Source organism: Lissotriton helveticus, chromosome 2_1 (genome assembly GCF_964261635.1).
Source record: "Lissotriton helveticus chromosome 2_1, aLisHel1.1, whole genome shotgun sequence".
Taxonomy (NCBI): domain Eukaryota; kingdom Metazoa; phylum Chordata; class Amphibia; order Caudata; family Salamandridae; genus Lissotriton; species Lissotriton helveticus.
The window spans coordinates 386166633-386188809 of NC_136059.1; the positions used below are offsets into that span (position 1 = coordinate 386166633).

Below are 22177 nucleotides of genomic sequence, written 5' to 3' on the forward strand. Positions count from 1 at the left end.
CTCCTACTGGAGACTCACCTGTTACCCAAGGATCATCACAGATTAAAGTCCCAAGCGTTTCCCACACAGCTATTCTCCCTTTCCACGAAAACTGCGGGGGTGGCGATTTTGGTGTCCAGAACATTCCGGGGCAGGGTGCTTCAGCGGGAGGCGGAGATCAGGGGGCACTTGCTGACTTATAGATTCCTGGTGGCAGGTCAGACCCTAGTAGTGGGCTCAGTGTACGCGCCCATTGAAGGGCAGGGAGGTTTTTTGCATAAAGCAATATCAACAGCCACAGCCAACTCTGAGTGGCTTATACTCTTGGGGGTCTATCTCAACCTCGTTTTCCACAATCTGACTGATCGCTCTTGTCAAAGGACGGGTCAAGTGGGAGCTCTCTCCAAGTTGGGCCTGGCACACCTCTGGGATTTAGATCTGATAAACCTCTGGAGACATCTAAACCCACAGTCCTACACTTACTATTCAGGGGCACACAAGACCTATGCCAGATTAGATTATTTCCTTTGCTCCTCCTCCTTGGTGACACAGGCGACGGCCTCCGACATCCTGCCTGCCTCACTATCAGACCACTCCCCAGTGGTGGCAACCTTCTCGCTTTCCGCGGCCCCCTTACCTCAGCAGCATTGGCACCTTCGGGATTCCCTTTTACATCTCCCGTCGACAGTGACCCGGATTAAAACAGCCATTACACAGTTTTTAGCACATAACGCTAATGCCGAGACCTCTCTGGCAACGCAATGGTCTGTCCTTAAGGCCGTCTTGCGGGGAGAATTTATCTCCATTTCCGCTGCCAACAACAAGGAGCGTGCGCTGAAGCGGGCGGAGATCTCGCAACGGGTCACCGAGCTGGAATAAATGCACCAGCGCACCGGGGCTGCACGGGCATGGCACCAACTGTGTTCAGAGCGGAAACTGCTGGCTGCGCTGGACCAGGACTGGGCGGAAAACGCGGCTCTCCATCTTCGTCATGCCTATTACTCGGTGGGGATAGATGCGGTCGCCTTTTAGCGAACAAACTGCGCGAGCAGCGCCAGAGACACGGGGTGCAAGCCATTCACACATCTCAGGGGGACCTAGTATCGGACGACAGGGCAATAGCGGAGGCCTTCCGAGCTTTTTACGAGTCCCTTTACACCGGTGACTCGCTTGACCCGCACGCTGGCCAGGAATACCTGGAGGGTGGACAACTTCCCTCCTTAAATCCTGCCCAGGCTGCATTTCTAGGCAGGGAGATTGGGTGGAGGAGATCGTAGCGGCCATTTCGCGCCTCAAACTGGGGGAATCCCCCGGCCCAGATGGGTCTTCGGCGGCTTTTTATAAAACCTTCTGCCACCAGGTGGCCCCTCTGCTGCGGGATCATTTTAATTCTTTTGCCCAACCAGGGGCTATCCCTGAAGAACTGTTGGAGGCGTCGATTACCGTCATACCGAAGCCAGGGAAGGATGCGACCCATTGCGGTTCGTATCGCCCAATTTCGCTTCTCAATTTTGATTTTAAGCTGTACACGAGCATCCTGGCGGGACGTTTGGCGCCCTACATGACCCAACTGGTGGAGCCGGATCAGGCCGGCTTCATCACACAGCGTCAAACTAGTGACAACACCAAACGGGTCTTGCACCTCATTGAAGAAGGGTCGCGAATACGTCGGGATTGTATGCTCCTAGCAATCGACGCCGAGAAGGCCTTCAATAGGGTCCATTGGCCCTATCTGGAGCAAGTGTTACAGCTCTTCGGCCTGGGGACGGTACTATGCACCCGTATTTTGAACTACTATCGGTCGCCCAATGCCACGGATCGTGTTAATGGCCACACGTCCTCCCGCCTCCCGATCGGTCGAGGAACGAGACAGGGATACCCCCTTTCACCCATTTTATTTGCTCTTCATATGGAGCCCCTGGCCCTGAGGATGCGACACCATGCCCTCATCTCGGGCATTAAATTTGGGGGGGGCGTTCATAAGATTAGTTTATACGCAGACGATATTTTACTCTCCCTCACCGATCCTGTCCAGTCCCTCCGAGCCCTCTTTATCAAATTGCACAGTTTCGCTCGGGCCTCCGGGTTCAAGATCAATACCGGTAAATCGCTCGCCCTTAACGTCTCCCTGTCCGATTCGACCCTCGCCTCCATCCAGGAGGAGCATCCTTGCAGTGGTCCGCCACCACAGTTCCTTACTTAGGTGTCCTCTTGGGTCCCACTATCCCAGCCACCGTCGCGGCGAACTACACCCGGCTCCGCGCGCAACTCCGAGTGGAACTCCGGAGATGGAAGCATCACTCCTTATCCTGGCTGGGGAGAATCGCGGCCGTCAAAATGTCCCTTCTCCCTCAGATATTATAACTGTTTTAGACCCTCCCTTTGCACCCGCCGGCGGGCTGGATCCAGCAGACACAGTCTAACTTGGCACGTTTTATATGGCAGGGCCGTAAACCACGTTTCAAGCAGACCATTGCAGTCCTTCCACCGGAACACGGGGGGTAGGGGTGCCTGATTTGCAACTTTATTTCCAGGTGACACAGCTCCGCTGTTTGGTAGAATGGCACCGGCTGGAGTCCGGTAAACACTGGCTCTTCCAGGATCAAGCGGTTGCGGGCATGCCTCTACAGCAGATCCAATTTCTCCCAAAACATCACTGCCCGCCTAATCTGTATGCGTCCCACATCACAAGCACGGTCATGGAGGTATGGGATCGGGTTGCCACTAAGCACGAGTTGACGTCCTTTCTCTCACCCTTGACCCCACTTTTTTATAATCCTGACTTCACTCCGGGACTGGACCTTAAATCGTTCAAGCACTGGCGACATTCCACCTGTAGATCCCTGGGGCACCTTTTTAATCTAGATGGTATTCTCTCATTCCAGCAAATGAAAGAAACTATGGCATCCCGGAAGGGGATAGACTTGCCTACCTTCAGCTGCGACATTGGGCACTTCTCCCACAGATCAGACCCGGAGCACAACGTTTCCTCACCTCTCATGAGAAGTGGCTGATCACGCGCTCGTCTGATAAAAAGTTAATCACCGATCTTCATTAACACCTCCTTGTCGAGAACATACACACCTACAACGCTGGCAGGACACGGTGGGAGCATGATCTGGGGAGGACTCTCTCACATAAAGAATGGCGTGGCATATACTACAGGGCCCATCACTCAGCCTACCACGCAGGGCTCACTGAAATGCTGACCAAAATAGCCACCTATTGGTACCACACACCAGAGCGCCTACATAAATTTGACTCCCTCATTAGTGACCGGTGCTGGAGAGGATGCGGGGAACTGGGCACCCTAGAACACCTCCTCTGGAGTTGTGACCGACTCCATGCTTATTGGAACACAATTATTGATGATATAGACTCCCATTTGGACACCCAATTTCCTCGCTTCCCCGCATACATGCTACTGGGGCTGCCTAATTCCTTAATGTACCCTCTGAAATCACGACGGGGTCGCCTCATTGCCATCGCTCTAGGGGCGGCCACACAAAACATCCTAGCACATTGGAGATACCCACAGGCCCCTCCCAACACAGGCTGGTTGCACCAGTTGGGGATGGTGCTCGGCATGGAGACGTTATCCCTCATTCTAGTGGGCAGAGGGGAGGAATTTCCCGAACTGTGGCGCACCTTCCTGACTCTGCTCACCGGGGAGTTTCGAGAACTGAGCTGCCCCCTATATCTACGCCTTTTGCGCTTAGCAGATACGCCAATCCCTGAGCGAGGTAGCTCCGCATGTTCGCGGAAGCACAACACCCGCTAAACATGCTCATTACCGTTTCTCAGTTTTTTCCTTTTTTTTGCTGATTTGTGGACAGCGGGGGGTTTAGGTTTTTTTTTTCTCTTTTGTGTTCTATGTGTATCTGTACTGTTGACCAACACCTAGCAATTACTTGGTAAATTTATCTTTGCCGACTCGAGAGTCTGTATCGCACTGTATTAATGGAGCAGATGGTCTTGTTTCTTTGTTATATCTGAAAATTTAATAAAGAGAGTTAAACCATAAACTCAAGATTAACCTTAAACATTTGCCAGAATCTACTTAGACCTCCTTTACATACAGCTGCGAACAACTGCAGCAATTTCGTCCAGGCAATTGACTTTTTTATGGATTATGAGGTACTTTAAACCTTTGTCTCAGGTTGTGTATAAAAAATGTACTATCATATCAGTGAGTACTGACATCTCTGCTGACCCTTCAAAACTGGTGAAAAAAACAGCCTCCAACTTCTCCTTAAATCATATTCTTGCAATGAAAAACTCTATGCTTGAATAATGAACACAAAAGAATGTGGTACATTTTCTACTATTTGTAATGAGTTTTACTTCCAGTTCGAGCCATTACTATTAATTTTGGGAATCCACAAATCGTCACTGTTTTAATCTAGTGCCTTTGCTGTGCTTATTTCTTCAGAGAGTAAGAGGGGTGCTATTTAGAGAGCAAAAACAGAACAATTTTATTAACAATAATTTTATTTCTTCCACATTTGTATCAATAGTTAAGGCAAAGATTTTAAATCATTTTGTAACCACTGTTGGTTAAAAATCATACACCAACATAGCAAAGAAGCAGAAGTTTGTAACTGAACAAATCCTTTCTCACAAGGCTACTTTTTATTTTCGCAGTTCACTAACAGTTATTAACTTTATTTTCAAGAAGAAGTTACAGGAGACAATTTCAATTATTTTGATTGAAGCCACATTCATGACGGAAATGACACGGTCAACGCAAAGCACACAATTTTACAATGCCTACAAGCTCAAAAAAGGTACTACGTACTGGTACAATATATTTTTTTTTTAGTACATTGAAACATCAGTTTTAAGACATGTTTATAGGTAAAACGTTTCTTCTGGCATTGTGAGTGTGCTTAATCCTGTCTTTCCTAAATGAAAGGTAGGTGTGGGCTGTTCATCAGCAATAAATATTCCTAAATCAGATAGCCAATGTTACACCAATCATTCTTTTACTGACCCCTACTGTACATTCTATAATTCCTATTCTTTACACTCTATGTATAATCAAAATAATATACACTCGAATTCCAAAAGCTTGTTTGACCAAAATGACACAATACATCAAAAACAGAAAAAGACAAGTCTTCTTAAAGCATATATAATAAACAAGTTTAGAGGCTAAGCTGCCGACACGCGAACCAGGAGACCCGTGTTCAAATGCTGGCTTTGGCATTTGATTGCAATATTGTATGACTCTGGGAAAGTCCCTTTATTTCCTATGCCTCCGATTTGTTATAGGTGCAATATAAGGATGTAAAAACACAACTGTCCGACTTGCTGTCTACCACTTTTCAAATTACATGTTCCCATCTACACTTCCCAACATATTTTGGTTGCCGTATTCCTGCCTCTAGAGAGCTGCCCCCTTCACATAGGCACATATTGGTTCATGTACACCGCTAAATATTTGTGTGGTTACCACTGTAATCAACATGTTCTCTGTGATGTGCTCCGCGGTCTCTTGGAGCTGGGTATGTGATGGTTCTACTTTAAATACTCCAAATATATCAATATCCAAGGTAAGTGATCTGTTCACAAAGCACGTTTGCTCCACTGGAAATTCAAGACCAATTTTAAATTCTCCAGAAACGCGGGAAACGATATGTGTCACTAAAGTCTACACTTCCTAAACACTAGACTGAATGGTGAACATGTTAAATAGCCCTTAGGTGGACAAACAATATTGCTGGTTTCTTACTAAGCCTATTCAACTTCATGGAGGACAGGATAAGATTTAATTCTCTAGGAATATGTCTTTCCACTATATGGGTAAATTCTTGTTGGTACCTTAGTGTGGACCTTATTGACTCTGAAATAGGTTTCTTCAAAGTGTACAATGTGTTCCAACCTCTGTTCTAAAGTGGGAGAGTTGTCATTCTTTATTGTAATGTTTAATGCAATAAACACTGAATTAAAAAAATATTTCTTTTCCAAGCCAGTACCCTGCCATGAAGAAAATTAAAGCTTCTTGTGCTCATATTTTTTTGCTAAATGGTAAATTGTGCTTCCTTTCTTCCAATTAAAGTAATCTTGATATTTCTTTGAATGGTTATCTGTACCCAAAGCCATTTGGTTTGTGTGTAATGGTGCTGATGGTAGTTCATAAACAATTGCAGGGCAAAACTCATTAACCCGTTTACCGCAGCGGCAATTCCACCGCGGTGCGGGCGTTCGATTGCGCGGGCGGGCCACGTCGGCCAACGGACGTGCGCACACTACCGAGGTACTGCTCGCGACGGCCGTTAGCCGACAAATGCACGCAAAGGGGTTAAGTGTAACCTGGGTTATATGTGATATACATAAGAATTTAATTCACATTAGTAGATAAATAATTAAAACACTTCTAATTTTTTTTGGCTAAGTACAATGAATGAAGGTAAGAATGACATAGACCTACATTAGGAATAAAACAAGAATTTTAAACCATAGAATTCATGGAAAATGCATGGTGGATCCCAAATGAAGCCCTTATTTATGTGTTTTTGATAAACTCGATTGTTTTGTTCCTCCCTCCCGCTTCCATATTTTCTGTAGTATATTTACTCATCTTTAGTATTTCTTTCACTTCCTTTGAAGAAAGACTTGTTTTTAACGTTTGTATTTTCCATACTACAATTATCCCTCATTTTTATATACATCCCAAATTACTTTTTAGAATCAAACTCTTTGAGTCCAATTTTGACATGCACATTGTGGTAGTGGTCATTTTTATACCGATTAACCTTCATCTTTCTCTGCATTTATGAGCATGACATTAACAGGGACAGAGTCAGGACTGATTTGCATAGGGCTGGGTCTGAACGGTGGTGGTGAAGTGAGGTAAAGAATGATGATGGATTCAACCCAGATCTGTGACTGGGGGTGAGTATTTGAAACGTTTCAGTGATCCGTCCATCATCTCCTCGTGTTTGCTTTGTTTGCCCTAAGTTGTCAGGATATGCCCAGACGTGTGTGTGTCCCTTGTTCACTTTGCGACTGGATTCAAACTAGCATGGCTGATATGGGTGTTACTCCGAAACCGATCCCTGGATGCTTGTTTCCAGTCAGGTGAAGACCTGGCTTGGTAGTTCGGGTTGGACTGTTCCCATGCGGAACAGGATCATGACTGATTTGCATATGGCTGGGTCTGAACTGGGGTGGCGAAATGAGCCAAAGGCTGATGATGGATTCAATCCATATCTGTGACTGAGGGTGAGCGTCTGAAAAGTTTCAGCACTCTGTCCATCGTCTCCTTGTGTTTGCTTTAAACAGAACAGCCAATCATCTCCTTGTGCATCTTTTGCAGCTTAATCACTTACTGTAAAAAATAACCTCCTCAATCTGTTCAATGGGTTGTCACCACAATATATATAAATAGAAAATGATAAACATTTACTCGGGTAGATACCATTTCTGCAATAACAATTTCTAGTAGGAATTAATCTGCCACTATGTCCTGGCAAAACTCTTTAAAGATTAGTGAATTACCAGCACCTATTGTTGTCCTATGTTTACACTTATCACTTAAGTGTACCACACATTCTCGCAGAACACTGGACCATCCTTTTTTTGCTTACGCATGTCTTTTAATAGGAATTGTTTGAATTAAAACGTATGTTTCATTTGTATTTAAATGTACGCCCTTTTCATCTTCATTTTTGTGGTGAGCCAAGAAGTTGTTAAAATCGCATAAATGTTTTTGATAAACCACTAAATAAATCCACTGTTTTCTGTATATCATTGAGGGTAGATCAGCATATCCTGTTAGATGAAAGTACAAAATATTCAGGTGTTAGAAAGACAGGCAATGTGTAATGAGGACAACCAATCAACGAATACCAAGTTGTTTTTCAGATGAATTAATACTCTTCTACGGACTGTCCCCATGAACAGTAGCTCTTTACGTTTTTTAAGTAGTTCTTTAAGTTAATGATGTGTTATTCTTATTTATGTTAAACCTGTAAAATTTCAGTGGTACCTAAGGCACTGCTGATATTTGTATGGACAGAATTATTTTGCATATTACAAATAAAGCTGCTTTAAAAGTCATTGTAATGACTGGGGTGGGAAAAGAGAGCCGCTGTCCTTAATTGACCTACATATCTTGCGAAAAAGTCAAAAGATGGATCAGATGATCGCATATATTCAAACAAATCATGTCAAATTGCGCACTTAAGTAGCCCACCCATATCTTCATGTCCAGTGTGTTGGGACGAGAATTACCAGATCTGGTAGCCCAATAAATATTCTGTGCCCGGAGACGTTAGGAAACAAAGAATATCCCAGAGCTGTGTCCCTGCTCTGGGCCACTCGCAATTGAGGCTAATAGGTTTTTAAAAAATGTGGATTCTTTCTGGACAAATACTTTGGCAGTTACATTTTCTTGACTGAATTACAAATTGCTTAGAATCCCTGGGAAATTAAGTGCATCTGACTAAGGGGATGCACATATCTAGCTGATGTAGTCTCAGGTAACCTTGCTATTTCTTCTGAAATCAGTTGAGATGTCTAGTACTGAGTGTAGGTCCAACAAGTTGCTGTGTTACTTCATTTCCTTTGTTCTACCTGTCTCTGTTGTGTCTTTCCTGATAATTTGAAATTCAAACTGTATGATATCAGCTTTCATTCATAGCTGAGCCATATACCTAATTCTATATTCGTGCTCTGAAGCAGCATTGGCATCGAAATCACCTAAATATAACTAAATAAAACATCATATCACAGTTATTTTATTGTTCTTGTATTAAAATCTGATAGAGATGATTTTAGAAATCAATGGCATCTAAAAATGGGTGGAAGAGAACAAAAAAAGTTCTTTAATCAGGCATTGTATTATTTTAAATATGATATCAAGCTTGTTGCTCCAAAATGGATGGAAATTGGAATCTAGTATGCATTTCATGCATCTTGGAGCATACATTCGTATAATATTCCCTTGTTTAAAGTCAACTGACAATATTGCTTTGCAATTGTGCTCACAGTGGGCATGGGGGGTTTGACGATATAGATCCCAAGATTGAAACTGAATTCTTATAGAAATTAATATTGGGATCAAGGATACTTTCATTTCTTGAAGGGGAATACAGCTGTCAAACGTGAATCCAAATAACATTACATTTCTTTTTCAATTAAGTAATTTGGTTCAAAGAATTACCTAATTAATTCAGACCAGGCACAGCTTGTTGGACAATGTAAATCAGTGAAAACATTAGCATGTCATGGAGTTGGCAATATTTAGATAAATATAAATTCTCGTTCTGTGGTTGTGACATCGTGATGTAAATAAGAGCTTCCAACATCTCTTTGGAATTTTGAAAAAAGCAGAACTGAATAGGTGGCTGCATTTCTTAAAGTGGTAATGGTTAATGCACCCGCTACAATGATCTGTGTGCAATCTGCAGGTCACATGGCCTGATGTAAGTAAGTTTTTTTTTATCATTCTGAGTTTCCTATGTGGAGTAGCAATGAAGCAAAAGGAACTTTTACTGCCTCACTTTTCACGTAACTAAGAATTGAAAAGTTTTACAAACACAAAATGTGTATTAGTTGAAGGCCATTGACCCGTGGTTTGTTACGAAATTAATGTAACACAATGTAGCATTATAGCCCTCTGATGAGATGTACACTAGTTGTTATAAGGCAATAAGAATGTTCCACTCACTGATCGTAGACTGTTCTACATTAAAAAGCAGGAAACAGAAAGACAAACATTTGAATATTTGAGCAGAATGCTTGTACCAGCCATTGTTAACCCTGGGACTCTTCATTGTCTTCAATGGAGCTGCCACAACCCCATGTTCTAAATAAATATAATATCAAATGAATTGTATTGATTATTTATGGAGACAATACAGAAAAGTGAACGATGTAACGCTTGTCTGTAATGCAGATTCACAAGTGATTGACATCTAGGGGTTGTATCTCTTGAGTGGAACAATTGTACCCACTACAACTTGTGCAATGTCTTAGTGGTGATGAGCAGTGATGCATAACACTGATCTATGAGAACGAATAACTTCATACGATTTCAAGATATGCATTATAAATATATATAATATCAAATTCCATATTATGGAACCAAAATTATATCATTTGCATATTTATTGGATTATTTTGTTTTGTTTTGTTTTGTTTGTTAGCCCAAGTCACATGGTTTTGCAACCTTAACGCTAGAGACAAAGGTCGACTAATAAAAGCATTTTCTGGTAAATGTTACATCAACAATCTTACAAACCATCACTTTATTTTAATATGTACATTGCCAAATTCAGCTGGTGGTTGTTTTAAGACTTAGCACAAGGAAACCATAACTACAAAACAATTGTGTTGATAAGAAGTACATAATAAGTATCAATTATAACTCATACATGATGTACAAAGCAACGTCAAATAGAAATAAAATAGCAAGTCAGACTGCCTGAAAACCTATTTATGGTCTTGTATTTGAAATGTAAATAAAAATTGACCTAGGTTTACAGCAAAGTGAATCAATGTCTCGAAAACATACAATACGATTTTTATCAGAGTAACGTAGTCCATTTGAAAGTGCCTTGCTTGTTTGTGCTCATTTTAGAGCCTATTTGAACAGAGACTTCTGCAACTGGTTCGGTATCCATAACATTCACGCTAGTCCCTGCTAAAAAAAAAAATGTAAGACATCTAATACTAAATACACCTGGATATGTACAGCTTCACTGAGTTTGAAGTAAATCCTCCTGACCCAGATAAAGTGGCCTTTGACTCTGACAGACCATGCCGCAATGCCTATATTTAAATCATAAAGGACAACACATACCAACATTTTGGTTTGTAAGATAACATTATTACTTTCAAGTCTACAATGCCCATGTTATTCTAATGGTTTTGTGACAATGGGTATGACGCCCCTCCAAACCAACTTGACTTATACATCTAAACTTCCTTTTCAAATGAGAAAAAAATAACTTCATACCCTAGAAAAGGAGTACAATCATAAAAATGAGCCTTCTTTTCCCACCCACTACCAGTTCGAACCACTGCAGATTCATGGGAGATCTGTGTGCAAACTTTCTCACTACAAGGAATATCTTTCTAAATCATCTACCGCATTAACATGTATATTATCAAGTGGTGTTTGCTTCTCCTTCATCCAAGAGATTGTTGAGCTTGATGACCGTGCTAATAAATTCACCAAGTTCTACAAAATCCGCAGTGATGATGTTGATACCGCTTTCTCCGGGTTTCTGTGTCCGGACCCAGTGCATCATTGCTGGGAGAGCCCTAGTGAGGAAGAAGGAGGAAAGTTATCAAAAAGGAACATAAAACAATGGAAGATTTGAGCAAATGCTTTTTACTGTGTTCAAATTTCGTATTATGATTCTTTCAAAAGGCATTGGTACTTTTTAAAGTGCACCATGAATATTACCTAACGTTTTGGGAGCCAGCATCGAAAAATACATTGTCACATTGAGGCAATACAGGCAGGAGTCTACACAGCTAATTGACACATTCACAAATATAGGGGAATATCTATCATTCTGTTGCATAGCCCTTTTGTCACGCAAGGAGGTGCAAGGGAAAGTCAACTACTAAGTTAGATTTATCAAGCAAAGCAAGTCCACCTTAGGTGGTCCTGAGTGGCTTCATAAATCTAGAGAGTAACGCAACACAGCATAAATCAAAGAGGCGTTCCATGGGTGGAGCGTGGGTGTTTCCAAACATCACCCATGGATTTTTGCTCATTCTTACCATTACTGGTAGACCTGGGAATGCGACAAATTACGACGCCTTCCTGCGCAAGGCATAGGAAGGAGAAATATCTTTATTTCCCCTAGTGGAGAAATATATTTATTTCTCCTAGTTTTTCCACTTTCCATTTATGCTGCATTCTGTATTCTGCAGCACAAACAGAAAGAGGATAGTTTTTGTTCAGGTGTCTCTTCCTGCACAAAAACAATGCTGCTTACAGCGCAGGCACCCTTGCACAAGGGTGGCTGCATTGGTAAAAGGCAGCACATTGTGCGCCAGTGCAAGGCAAAGACAGGAATGTGCCATATAATGTTAAATAAGGTGCATTCCTGCCATTTCATGCAGTTCAACACAGCAAGGCGGCTTGCTGCGCTATGCGATTTCTTGAATAATATGCCCCATTATGTATAAAGGTGTAAGTTCAAACCAACAGCACTTTTTGCAACAGCTCCTCTACCTACCTATTCAAGCACATCTAAATTAATTGGTTTAGTGACTTTTCTTTCCTTAATTAACAAAAAACAAAATTGTGGTCAAGCCAATTAAACAAACTCACAGGAATGAGATCAATATTCTTAGTTTTCTATTTTCGGACATTATTTGCATATTAGTGATTCATGATAGAATGGAGAATGTTAAAACACATACCACAACAAAACCTATAGGGACCACTGAACAAGGTGAGATGTACGAAATTGCACCCAGCCAACTATTTATTAAAATTACGCACCATACTGAGGTTCATTCCTATTGAAGATGATAAAAAAATACCGATTGCAGGGGTAGGCAGCAAGGTGAAGAAATGGGTGTATATCTCTTGTACTCCACCTAGCAATCCGCAGAACTTTGATATATGCTGCTGGTACCTGGAACAAGTCCCCAAGACTCTATCATTTTGAGGACAAACTGTTGTTAACAACTATGGCTGTTAGATTGCATGTAACCCTTAGACACCTGAGTCAGGTCGCTGCCTATGACTTGGTGGGAGCTGAAAACTAGCTTTAACTTAAATGGGCCTAAATGCGGTGCTGAAATAGACAAGAGAAATATAATTTGCGCATACCATGTCAAGTTTGCACAGCATTTCCAAATTGTGCACTGTATTAGGGAGTAACTTCTGTAAACAAACTTTTTTTTACCTATTTCATTACCCCCAGGTCCCTCCGTCCTCGACACCTTCATACTTAACAAGTGGAGATGACCATCTCCCGACAGAATAAAAAACAAGAGGAATGCTGGGACACTAATACTGCCCCTCCCCCCGGGAGTACATAAGCAGTACTCACCCAGCAGACCTCCTGTTCTTTTTTTCTGTCTGTCGACAGAGTTGATGGTGTGCTGGTGCTGCTCCTGCTGGGCTTGAGTGGCGGTGCTTCTCTTCTCCCCCCGCCCTGCTGCCTGGCTGTGTGGGCGTGGGGTTCCCTGGACTGCCTCCTGGCCTGCCGGGCTTGCTTGGAGTCAGTCTTTCTCTGGAGCCGGTGTTTGGATTGGCGAGTTCCCGGCTTTGCTGTGTGCTGCCTGCACCTACCGGCCCTTTGTGGCTGGTGCTGGAGTTCCCGGTTGCTTCCGGGTCACGGGCTCGGCTTCCCGAGCCTGGCCGGGGAGCTGTGCCTTGCTGGATGGGCTCCTGTTGGACTTCTGCTCGGCGATGCTGTGGGGGCCTTGTTCCTGGGGTTGGCCCCCACTCCTGGTGAGTCCCGATTTCGGGATCCCTTTTTTATTCTGCCTGGCGCTCTTGTCCCGTGTTCTTTCTGTTTCAGGGGCCCGGCGCTGGCAGCAGCAGGCTCCTAGCCTCGCTTCTTGGGCTCTCTGTTCGCAGCACTTCTCTTCCTGCCCCGGAGGGTGGGGGGGCTGCGGGGTCGCCCGCTCGGCCTCTGGTGTCATCTGCGGTGATTGCGATTGTTGTTCTGACAGTCTCGTTCCATGACAGTTTCTTCTCTTGCATTCATTTACATATTTGGCATGTGGATGTATAAGTTGATTTTCGGAGACAGTGCCCTGCATTCGGTTCTGTGCGCATCCTGTATGTGCATTTCCTTTGGAAATTGTTGGCGCCAACAAGGGGCTCTAGCTTAATGGTACATCTCGTACCTTTGGTGTGGCCAGCCCTCACAGGCCAGGGGTCGATTCCTGCCATTGCTGTAGACTTATTCCCCGTTCGAAACCGGGCAGTGACGTTTTTTTATATTGTCTTGGCTGCACTGTTGGGAGTTGCCGTTTTGCATGTAATTGTCCGGGCCCTGAAGATGGGTTCTTGCAGTCTCGTTCCATGAATGTGTATTCTCTTATTTACGATGACATAATTGGCATGTGGATGTTTCTGTTGATTCACAGACCTTACTTTCTAAAGACATGCTTCCGCTGCAGAGTCCTGTGTTCGGTTCTTGGTCTCAGGTTCAATTCCCAGGGGCTCCACTCGGCCTTTCCTCCATCTGAGTTCGATTTCTGGGCCATTACCTGTTCCCTGCCCTCTGTTGGCTGCTCTTTTCCCCGCCTTGCAGATGTGCTCGTGTTTTTCACTTTCTGTCAGTGTGGTGGGAGATTGCTGAGTGTTTGTGCCTGTTCCCTCGGTTTGGTGTCCTTGGCGGGCCGTGTGGTCTTGGGCGCCGGACTCCAGTGGGCTTGTCCTTCGGTATGGCTGTGCCTTCTGGTCTCCTCCTGTGCCCCGCCTTTCCCTGGCTCGTCCTTTTTTCTGACGGGTCTGTCTTTTCACGGTGGCTTTCTCCAGTGGCCTGTGCTGCGTTTGCTTGTGCCCTGGGCTTTTTGCTCGAGCCGGGGGTTGGGTTTTCGGGGTGTTGCGCTCCCTAGGTTGCCTTCAATTTTTGGAGGGTCTATGTGGCTTCCTTCTGTGGCGTGGAGCGCTGGGGTGTTTTTTTCCTTTGCTGCATGTGTGTGTTTTTTCTCACATTTGCTGTGGGGGCCTTGTTGTGTTGTTGGCCCCCGCTCTGGCTGTTTTCACCTCTCCTTTTTTTCTTCTAGGTGCTGCGTGGCGCTGGGCTCCGTGGTTCCTCTTGTGCCTCTGGTGTCGCAGGCGCTCCTGCCCGTGGGTTCGAGTCCGGCCGCTGCTATCCTGATATCCGTGTTGGTGGGTCCTCTGTTCACCTGCTGGTGCCGGTCCTGGGGTGGTGACGGGTGTGCCTTCTGGCGTGTGTCTTGTCCCTGGGTCGGTGCCTCCTGGGGGTGCCGGGGTTTGTTGGGGGCTTGCGTTCAGCGCTGTGCTACGTCCCGTATTGATTTTTGGGGTGTCCTGCTGCTGTCTCTGGAGTCCACGCTGCTTGCCCCCTGTGTGGCTTGTTCCTGGTCTGCGGCCTTGCTGCTGGCCCGCCCCGGGTCTTGCTGTTTTTGATTGGTGGGCGTTCCGGGGTCTGCTCCCTTTGGTACTCTTCTTCTGGATGGACGGCCTGTGGGGGGTGCATTCTGTTTCCCCCTCTGCTTCGGGTTGCCTGCCACGCCTGGTGGTGGGTCGGTGTTCCTGCTCCTCGGGCCGCTGCGGGGGTGGGGTCCTGTGGGCTCCTCTGGTTCCGGTTGGCCTGCTGTGCTGTTTTCCCTTTGTATTTTCAAAAAGGGGGTGGTGATGGACAGAGTATCTGAGTTAATCAGAACACTCCTACCCAGTCAACAGATCAGGGCTTGATCCATCACCGTTTTTTAGCTCACTGCACCATCCCAGTTCAGAACCTGGCTATATGCAAATTAGTCTGTCCCTGGCCCAGTGCATCATGGGAACAGGGCAGACCAAACTACCAAGCCAATTCTTCACTGGAAAGGAAACAAGCTTCCGGGACCGGTTTCTGGCATTACAGCCGTCTTCGGCCCGGCTTGCTTGAATCCTGATGGTGCAGTGAGCAAGGGACTCACATCTGAGTATACCCTTCCACTCTTATGGTGGCCAAAATATTTTCAAAAAGGGGGTGGTGATGGACAGAGTATCTGAGTTAATCAGAACACTCCTACCCAGTCAACAGATCAGGGCTTGATCCATCACCGTTTTTTAGCTCACTGCACCATCCCAGTTCAGAACCTGGCTATATGCAAATTAGTCTGTCCCTGGCCCAGTGCATCATGGGAACAGAGCAGACCAAACTACCAAGCCAATTCTTCACTGGAAAGGAAACAAGCTTCCGGGGACCGGTTTCTGGCATTACAGCCGTCTTCGGCCCGGCTTGCTTGAATCCTGATGGTGCAGTGAGCAAGGGACTCACATCTGAGTATACCCTTCCACTCTTATGGTGGCCAAAATATTTTCAAAAAGGGGGTGGTGATGGACAGAGTATCTGAGTTAATCAGAACACTCCTACCCAGTCAACAGATCAGGGCTTGATCCATCACCGTTTTTTAGCTCACTGCACCATCCCAGTTCAGAACCTGGCTATATGCAAATTAGTCTGTCCCTGGCCCAGTGCATCATGGGAACAGGGCAGACCAAACTACCAAGCCAATTCTTCACTGGAAAGGAAACAAGCTTCCGGGGACCGGTTTCTGGCATTACAGCCGTCTTTGGCCCGGCTTGCTTGAATCCTGATGGTGCAGTGAGCAAGGGACTCACATCTGAGTATACCCTTCCACTCTTATGGTGGCCAAAATATTTTCAAAAAGGGGGTGGTGATGGACAGAGTATCTGAGTTAATCAGAACACTCCTACCCAGTCAACAGATCAGGGCTTGATCCATCACCTTTTTTTAGCTCACTACACCATCCCAGTTCAGAACCTGGCTATATGCAAATTAGTCTGTCCCTGGCCCAGTGCATCATGGGAAGAGGGCAGACCAAACTACCAAGCCAATTCTTCACTGGAAAGGAAACAAGCTTCCGGGGACCGGTTTCTGGCATTACAGCCGTCTTTGGCCCGGCTTGCTTGAATCCTGATGGTGCAGTGAGCAAGGGACTCACATCTGAGTATACCCTTCCACTCTTATGGTGGCCAAAATATTTTCAAAAAGGGGGTGGTGATGGACAGAGTATCTGAGTTAATCAGAACACTCCTACCCAGTCAACAGATCAGGGCTTGATCCATCACCGTTTTTTAGCTCACTGCACCATCCCAGTTCAGAACCTGGCTATATGCAAATTAGTCTGTCCCTGGCCCAGTGCATCATGGGAAGAGGGCAGACCAAACTACCAAGCCAATTCTTCACTGGAAAGGAAACAAGCTTCCGGGGACCGGTTTCTGGCATTACAGCCGTCTTCGGCCCGGCTTGCTTGAATCCTGATGGTGCAGTGAGCAAGGGACTCACATCTGAGTATACCCTTCCACTCTTATGGTGGCCAAAATATTTTCAAAAAGGGGGTGGTGATGGACAGAGTATCTGAGTTAATCAGAACACTCCTACCCAGTCAACAGCTCAGGGCTTGATCCATCACCGTTTTTTAGCTCACTGCACCATCCCAGTTCAGAACCTGGCTATATGCAAATTAGTCTGTCCCTGGCCCAGTGCATCATGGGAACAGGGCAGACCAAACTACCAAGCCAATTCTTCACTGGAAAGGAAACAAGCTTCCGGGGACCGGTTTCTGGCATTACAGCCGTCTTTGGCCCGGCTTGCTTGAATCCTGATGGTGCAGTGAGCAAGGGACTCACATCTGAGTATACCCTTCCACTCTTATGGTGGCCAAAATATTTTCAAAAAGGGGGTGGTGATGGACAGAGTATCTGAGTTAATCAGAACACTCCTACCCAGTCAACAGATCAGGGCTTGATCCATCACCGTTTTTTAGCTCACTGCACCATCCCAGTTCAGAACCTGGCTATATGCAAATTAGTCTGTCCCTGGCCCAGTGCATCATGGGAACAGGGCAGACCAAACTACCAAGCCAATTCTTCACTGGAAAGGAAACAAGCTTCCGGGGACCGGTTTCTGGCATTACAGCCGTCTTTGGCCCGGCTTGCTTGAATCCTGATGGTGCAGTGAGCAAGGGACTCACATCTGAGTATACCCTTCCACTCTTATGGTGGCCAAAATATTTTCAAAAAGGGGGTGGTGATGGACAGAGTATCTGAGTTAATCAGAACACTCCTACCCAGTCAACAGATCAGGGCTTGATCCATCACCGTTTTTTAGCTCACTGCACCATCCCAGTTCAGAACCTGGCTATATGCAAATTAGTCTGTCCCTGGCCCAGTGCATCATGGGAACAGGGCAGACCAAACTACCAAGCCAATTCTTCAATGGAAAGGAAACAAGCTTCCGGGGACCGGTTTCTGGCATTACAGCCGTCTTCGGCCCTGCTTGCTTGAATCCTGATGGTGCAGTGAGCAAGGGACTCACATCTGAGTATACCCTTCCACTCTTATGGTGGCCAAAATATTTTCAAAAAGGGGGTGGTGATGGACAGAGTATCTGAGTTAATCAGAACACTCCTACCCAGTCAACAGATCAGGGCTTGATCCATCACCGTTTTTTAGCTCACTGCACCATCCCAGTTCAGATCCTGGCTATATGCAAATTAGTCTGTCCCTGGCCCAGTGCATCATGGGAACAGGGCAGACCAAACTACCAAGCCAATTCTTCACTGGAAAGGAAACAAGCTTCCGGGGACCGGTTTCTGGCATTACAGCCGTCTTCGGCCCGGCTTGCTTGAATCCTGATGGTGCAGTGAGCAAGGGACTCACATCTGAGTATACCCTTCCACTCTTATGGTGGCCAAAATATTTTCAAAAAGGGGGTGGTGATGGACAGAGTATCTGAGTTAATCAGAACACTCCTACCCAGTCAACAGATCAGGGCTTGATCCATCACCGTTTTTTAGCTCACTGCACCATCCCAGTTCAGAACCTGGCTATATGCAAATTAGTCTGTCCCTGGCCCAGTGCATCATGGGAACAGAGCAGACCAAACTACCAAGCCAATTCTTCACTGGAAAGGAAACAAGCTTCCGGGGACCGGTTTCTGGCATCACAGCCGTCTTCGGCCCGGCTTGCTTGAATCCTGATGGTGCAGTGAGCAAGGGACTCACATCTGAGTATACCCTTCCACTCTTATGGTGGCCAAAATATTTTCAAAAAGGGGGTGGTGATGGACAGAGTATCTGAGTTAATCAGAACACTCCTACCCAGTCAACAGATCAGGGCTTGATCCATCACCGTTTTTTAGCTCACTGCACCATCCCAGTTCAGAACCTGGCTATATGCAAATTAGTCTGTCCCTGGCCCAGTGCATCATGGGAACAGGGCAGACCAAACTACCAAGCCAATTCTTCACTGGAAAGGAAACAAGCTTCCGGGGACCGGTTTCTGGCATTACAGCCGTCTTTGGCCCGGCTTGCTTGAATCCTGATGGTGCAGTGAGCAAGGGACTCACATCTGAGTATACCCTTCCACTCTTATGGTGGCCAAAATATTTTCAAAAAGGGGGTGGTGATGGACAGAGTATCTGAGTTAATCAGAACACTCCTACCCAGTCAACAGATCAGGGCTTGATCCATCACCGTTTTTTAGCTCACTGCACCATCCCAGTTCAGAACCTGGCTATATGCAAATTAGTCTGTCCCTGGCCCAGTGCATCATGGGAACAGGGCAGACCAAACTACCAAGCCAATTCTTCACTGGAAAGGAAACAAGCTTCCGGGGACCGGTTTCTGGCATTACAGCCGTCTTCGGCCCGGCTTGCTTGAATCCTGATGGTGCAGTGAGCAAGGGACTCACATCTGAGTATACCCTTCCACTCTTATGGTGGCCAAAATATTTTCAAAAAGGGGGTGGTGATGGACAGAGTATCTGAGTTAATCAGAACACTCCTACCCAGTCAACAGATCAGGGCTTGATCCATCACCGTTTTTTAGCTCACTGCACCATCCCAGTTCAGAACCTGGCTATATGCAAATTAGTCTGTCCCTGGCCCAGTGCATCATGGGAACAGGGCAGACCAAACTACCAAGCCAATTCTTCACTGGAAAGGAAACAAGCTTCCGGGGACCGGTTTCTGGCATTACAGCCGTCTTCGGCCCGGCTTGCTTGAATCCTGATGGTGCAGTGAGCAAGGGACTCACATCTGAGTATACCCTTCCACTCTTATGGTGGCCAAAATATTTTCAAAAAGGGGGTGGTGATGGACAGAGTATCTGAGTTAATCAGAACACTCCTACCCAGTCAACAGCTCAGGGCTTGATCCATCACCGTTTTTTAGCTCACTGCACCATCCCAGTTCAGAACCTGGCTATATGCAAATTAGTCTGTCCCTGGCCCAGTGCATTGTGGGAACAGGGCAGACCAAACTACCAAGCCAATTCTTCACTGGAAAGGAAACAAGCTTCTGGGGACCGGTTTCTGGCATTACAGCCGTCTTCGGCCCGGCTTGCTTGAATCCTGATGGTGCAGTGAGCAAGGGACTCACATCTGAGTATACCCTTCCACTCTTATGGTGGCCAAAATATTTTCAAAAAGGGGGTGGTGATGGACAGAGTATCTGAGTTAATCAGAACACTCCTACCCAGTCAACAGATCAGGGCTTGATCCATCACCGTTTTTTAGCTCACTGCACCATCCCAGTTCAGAACCTGGCTATATGCAAATTAGTCTGTCCCTGGCCCAGTGCATCATGGGAACAGGGCAGACCAAACTACCAAGCCAATTCTTCACTGGAAAGGAAACAAGCTTCCGGGGACCGGTTTCTGTAATGCCAGAAACCGGTCCCCGGAAGCTTGTTTCCTTCCCAGTGTAAGAATTGGCTTTTGTAGTTTGGTTTGCCCTGTTCCCATCATGCACTGGGACAGGAACAGACTAATTTGCATACAGCCAGGTTCTGAAACTGGGATGGTGCAATGAGCTAAAAAACGGTGTTGGATCTAGCCCTGATCTTTTGACTGGGTGAGAGTATTCTGCTTAATTCAGAGACTCTGTCCCTCACCACCCCTTGTTGTAAATATTTTTGTCCACCCTAAGCGTGGAAGGGTATACTCAGACATGAGTCCCTTGCTCATTGCACCATCAGGATTCAAGCAAGCCGGGCCGAAGACGGCTGTAATGCCAGAAACCGGTCCCCGGAAGCTTGTTTCCTTCCCAGTGTAAGAATTGGCTTTTGTAGTTTGGTTTGCCCTGTTCCCATCATGCACTGGGACAGGAACAGACTAATTTGCATACAGCCAGGTTCTGAAACTGGGATGGTGCAATGAGCTAAAAAACGGTGTTGGATCTAGCCCTGATCTTTTGACTTGGTGAGAGTATTCTGCTTAATTCAGAGACTCTGTCCCTCACCACCCCTTGTTGTAAATATTTTTGTCCACCCTAAGAGTGGAAGGGTATACTCAGACATGAGTCCCTTGCTCATTGCACCATCAGGATTCAAGCAAGCCGGGCCGAAGACGGCTGTAATGCCAGAAACCGGTCCCCGGAAGCTTGTTTCCTTCCCAGTGTAAGAATTGGCTTTTGTAGTTTGGTTTGCCCTGTTCCCATCATGCACTGGGACAGGAACAGACTAATTTGCATACAGCCAGGTTCTGAAACTGGGATGGTGCAATGAGCTAAAAAACGGTGTTGGATCTAGCCCTGATCTTTTGACTGGGTGAGAGTATTCTGCTTAATTCAGAGACTCTGTCCCTCACCACCCCTTGTTGTAAATATTTTTGTCCACCCTAAGCGTGGAAGGGTATACTCAGACATGAGTCCCTTGCTCATTGCACCATCAGGATTCAAGCAAGCCGGGCCGAAGACGGCTGTAATGCCAGAAACCGGTCCCCGGAAGCTTGTTTCCTTCCCAGTGTAAGAATTGGCTTTTGTAGTTTGGTTTGCCCTGTTCCCATCATGCACTGGGACAGGAACAGACTAATTTGCATACAGCCAGGTTCTGAAACTGGGATGGTGCAATGAGCTAAAAAACGGTGTTGGATCTAGCCCTGATCTTTTGACTTGGTGAGAGTATTCTGCTTAATTCAGAGACTCTGTCCCTCACCACCCCTTGTTGTAAATATTTTTGTCCACCCTAAGCGTGGAAGGGTATACTCAGACATGAGTCCCTTGCTCATTGCACCATCAGGATTCAAGCAAGCCGGGTCGAAGACGGCTGTAATGCCAGAAACCGGTCCCCGGAAGCTTGTTTCCTTCCCAGTGTAAGAATTGGCTTTTGTAGTTTGGTTTGCCCTGTTCCCATCATGCACTGGGACAGGAACAGACTAATTTGCATACAGCCAGGTTCTGAAACTGGGATGGTGCAATGAGCTAAAAAACGGTGTTGGATCTAGCCCTGATCTTTTGACTGGGTGAGAGTATTCTGCTTAATTCAGAGACTCTGTCCCTCACCACCCCTTGTTGTAAATGTTTTCCCTTTGTGGCCTTGCCTCGGCTGCGGGCTGGCTGTTGTGGCCTCTGCTCGCTTGGGTGTCCTGGTTCTTCGCTTCCTGGCTTCTGTGTGGTTGGTCGCCTTTGGGGCTTCTGGTTCCTGGTCCTGTTCCTCCCGTCCCTTGGGCTGTGCCTGGTTCCGCTCATGGGTGCTTGCCTGTGTCTTGCCGGAGGCTTTTTGGGGTG

The 22177-nt window shown here is 46.0% G+C and overlaps 1 protein-coding gene across 1 annotated transcript in view; it reads right to left on the minus strand.

The window, feature by feature from the left end:
• Positions 1-4458: 4458 nt before the first annotated feature.
• The window catches only part of PLCXD3 (phosphatidylinositol specific phospholipase C X domain containing 3), a 685801-nt gene continuing 668082 nt past the window's right edge, over positions 4459-22177 (minus strand). The window contains exon 3 of the mRNA XM_078675008.1: positions 4459-11253. Coding sequence (XP_078531134.1) covers positions 11097-11253 — 157 coding nt within the window. The 3' untranslated portion in view covers positions 4459-11096. The remainder of the gene's footprint in view (positions 11254-22177) is intronic.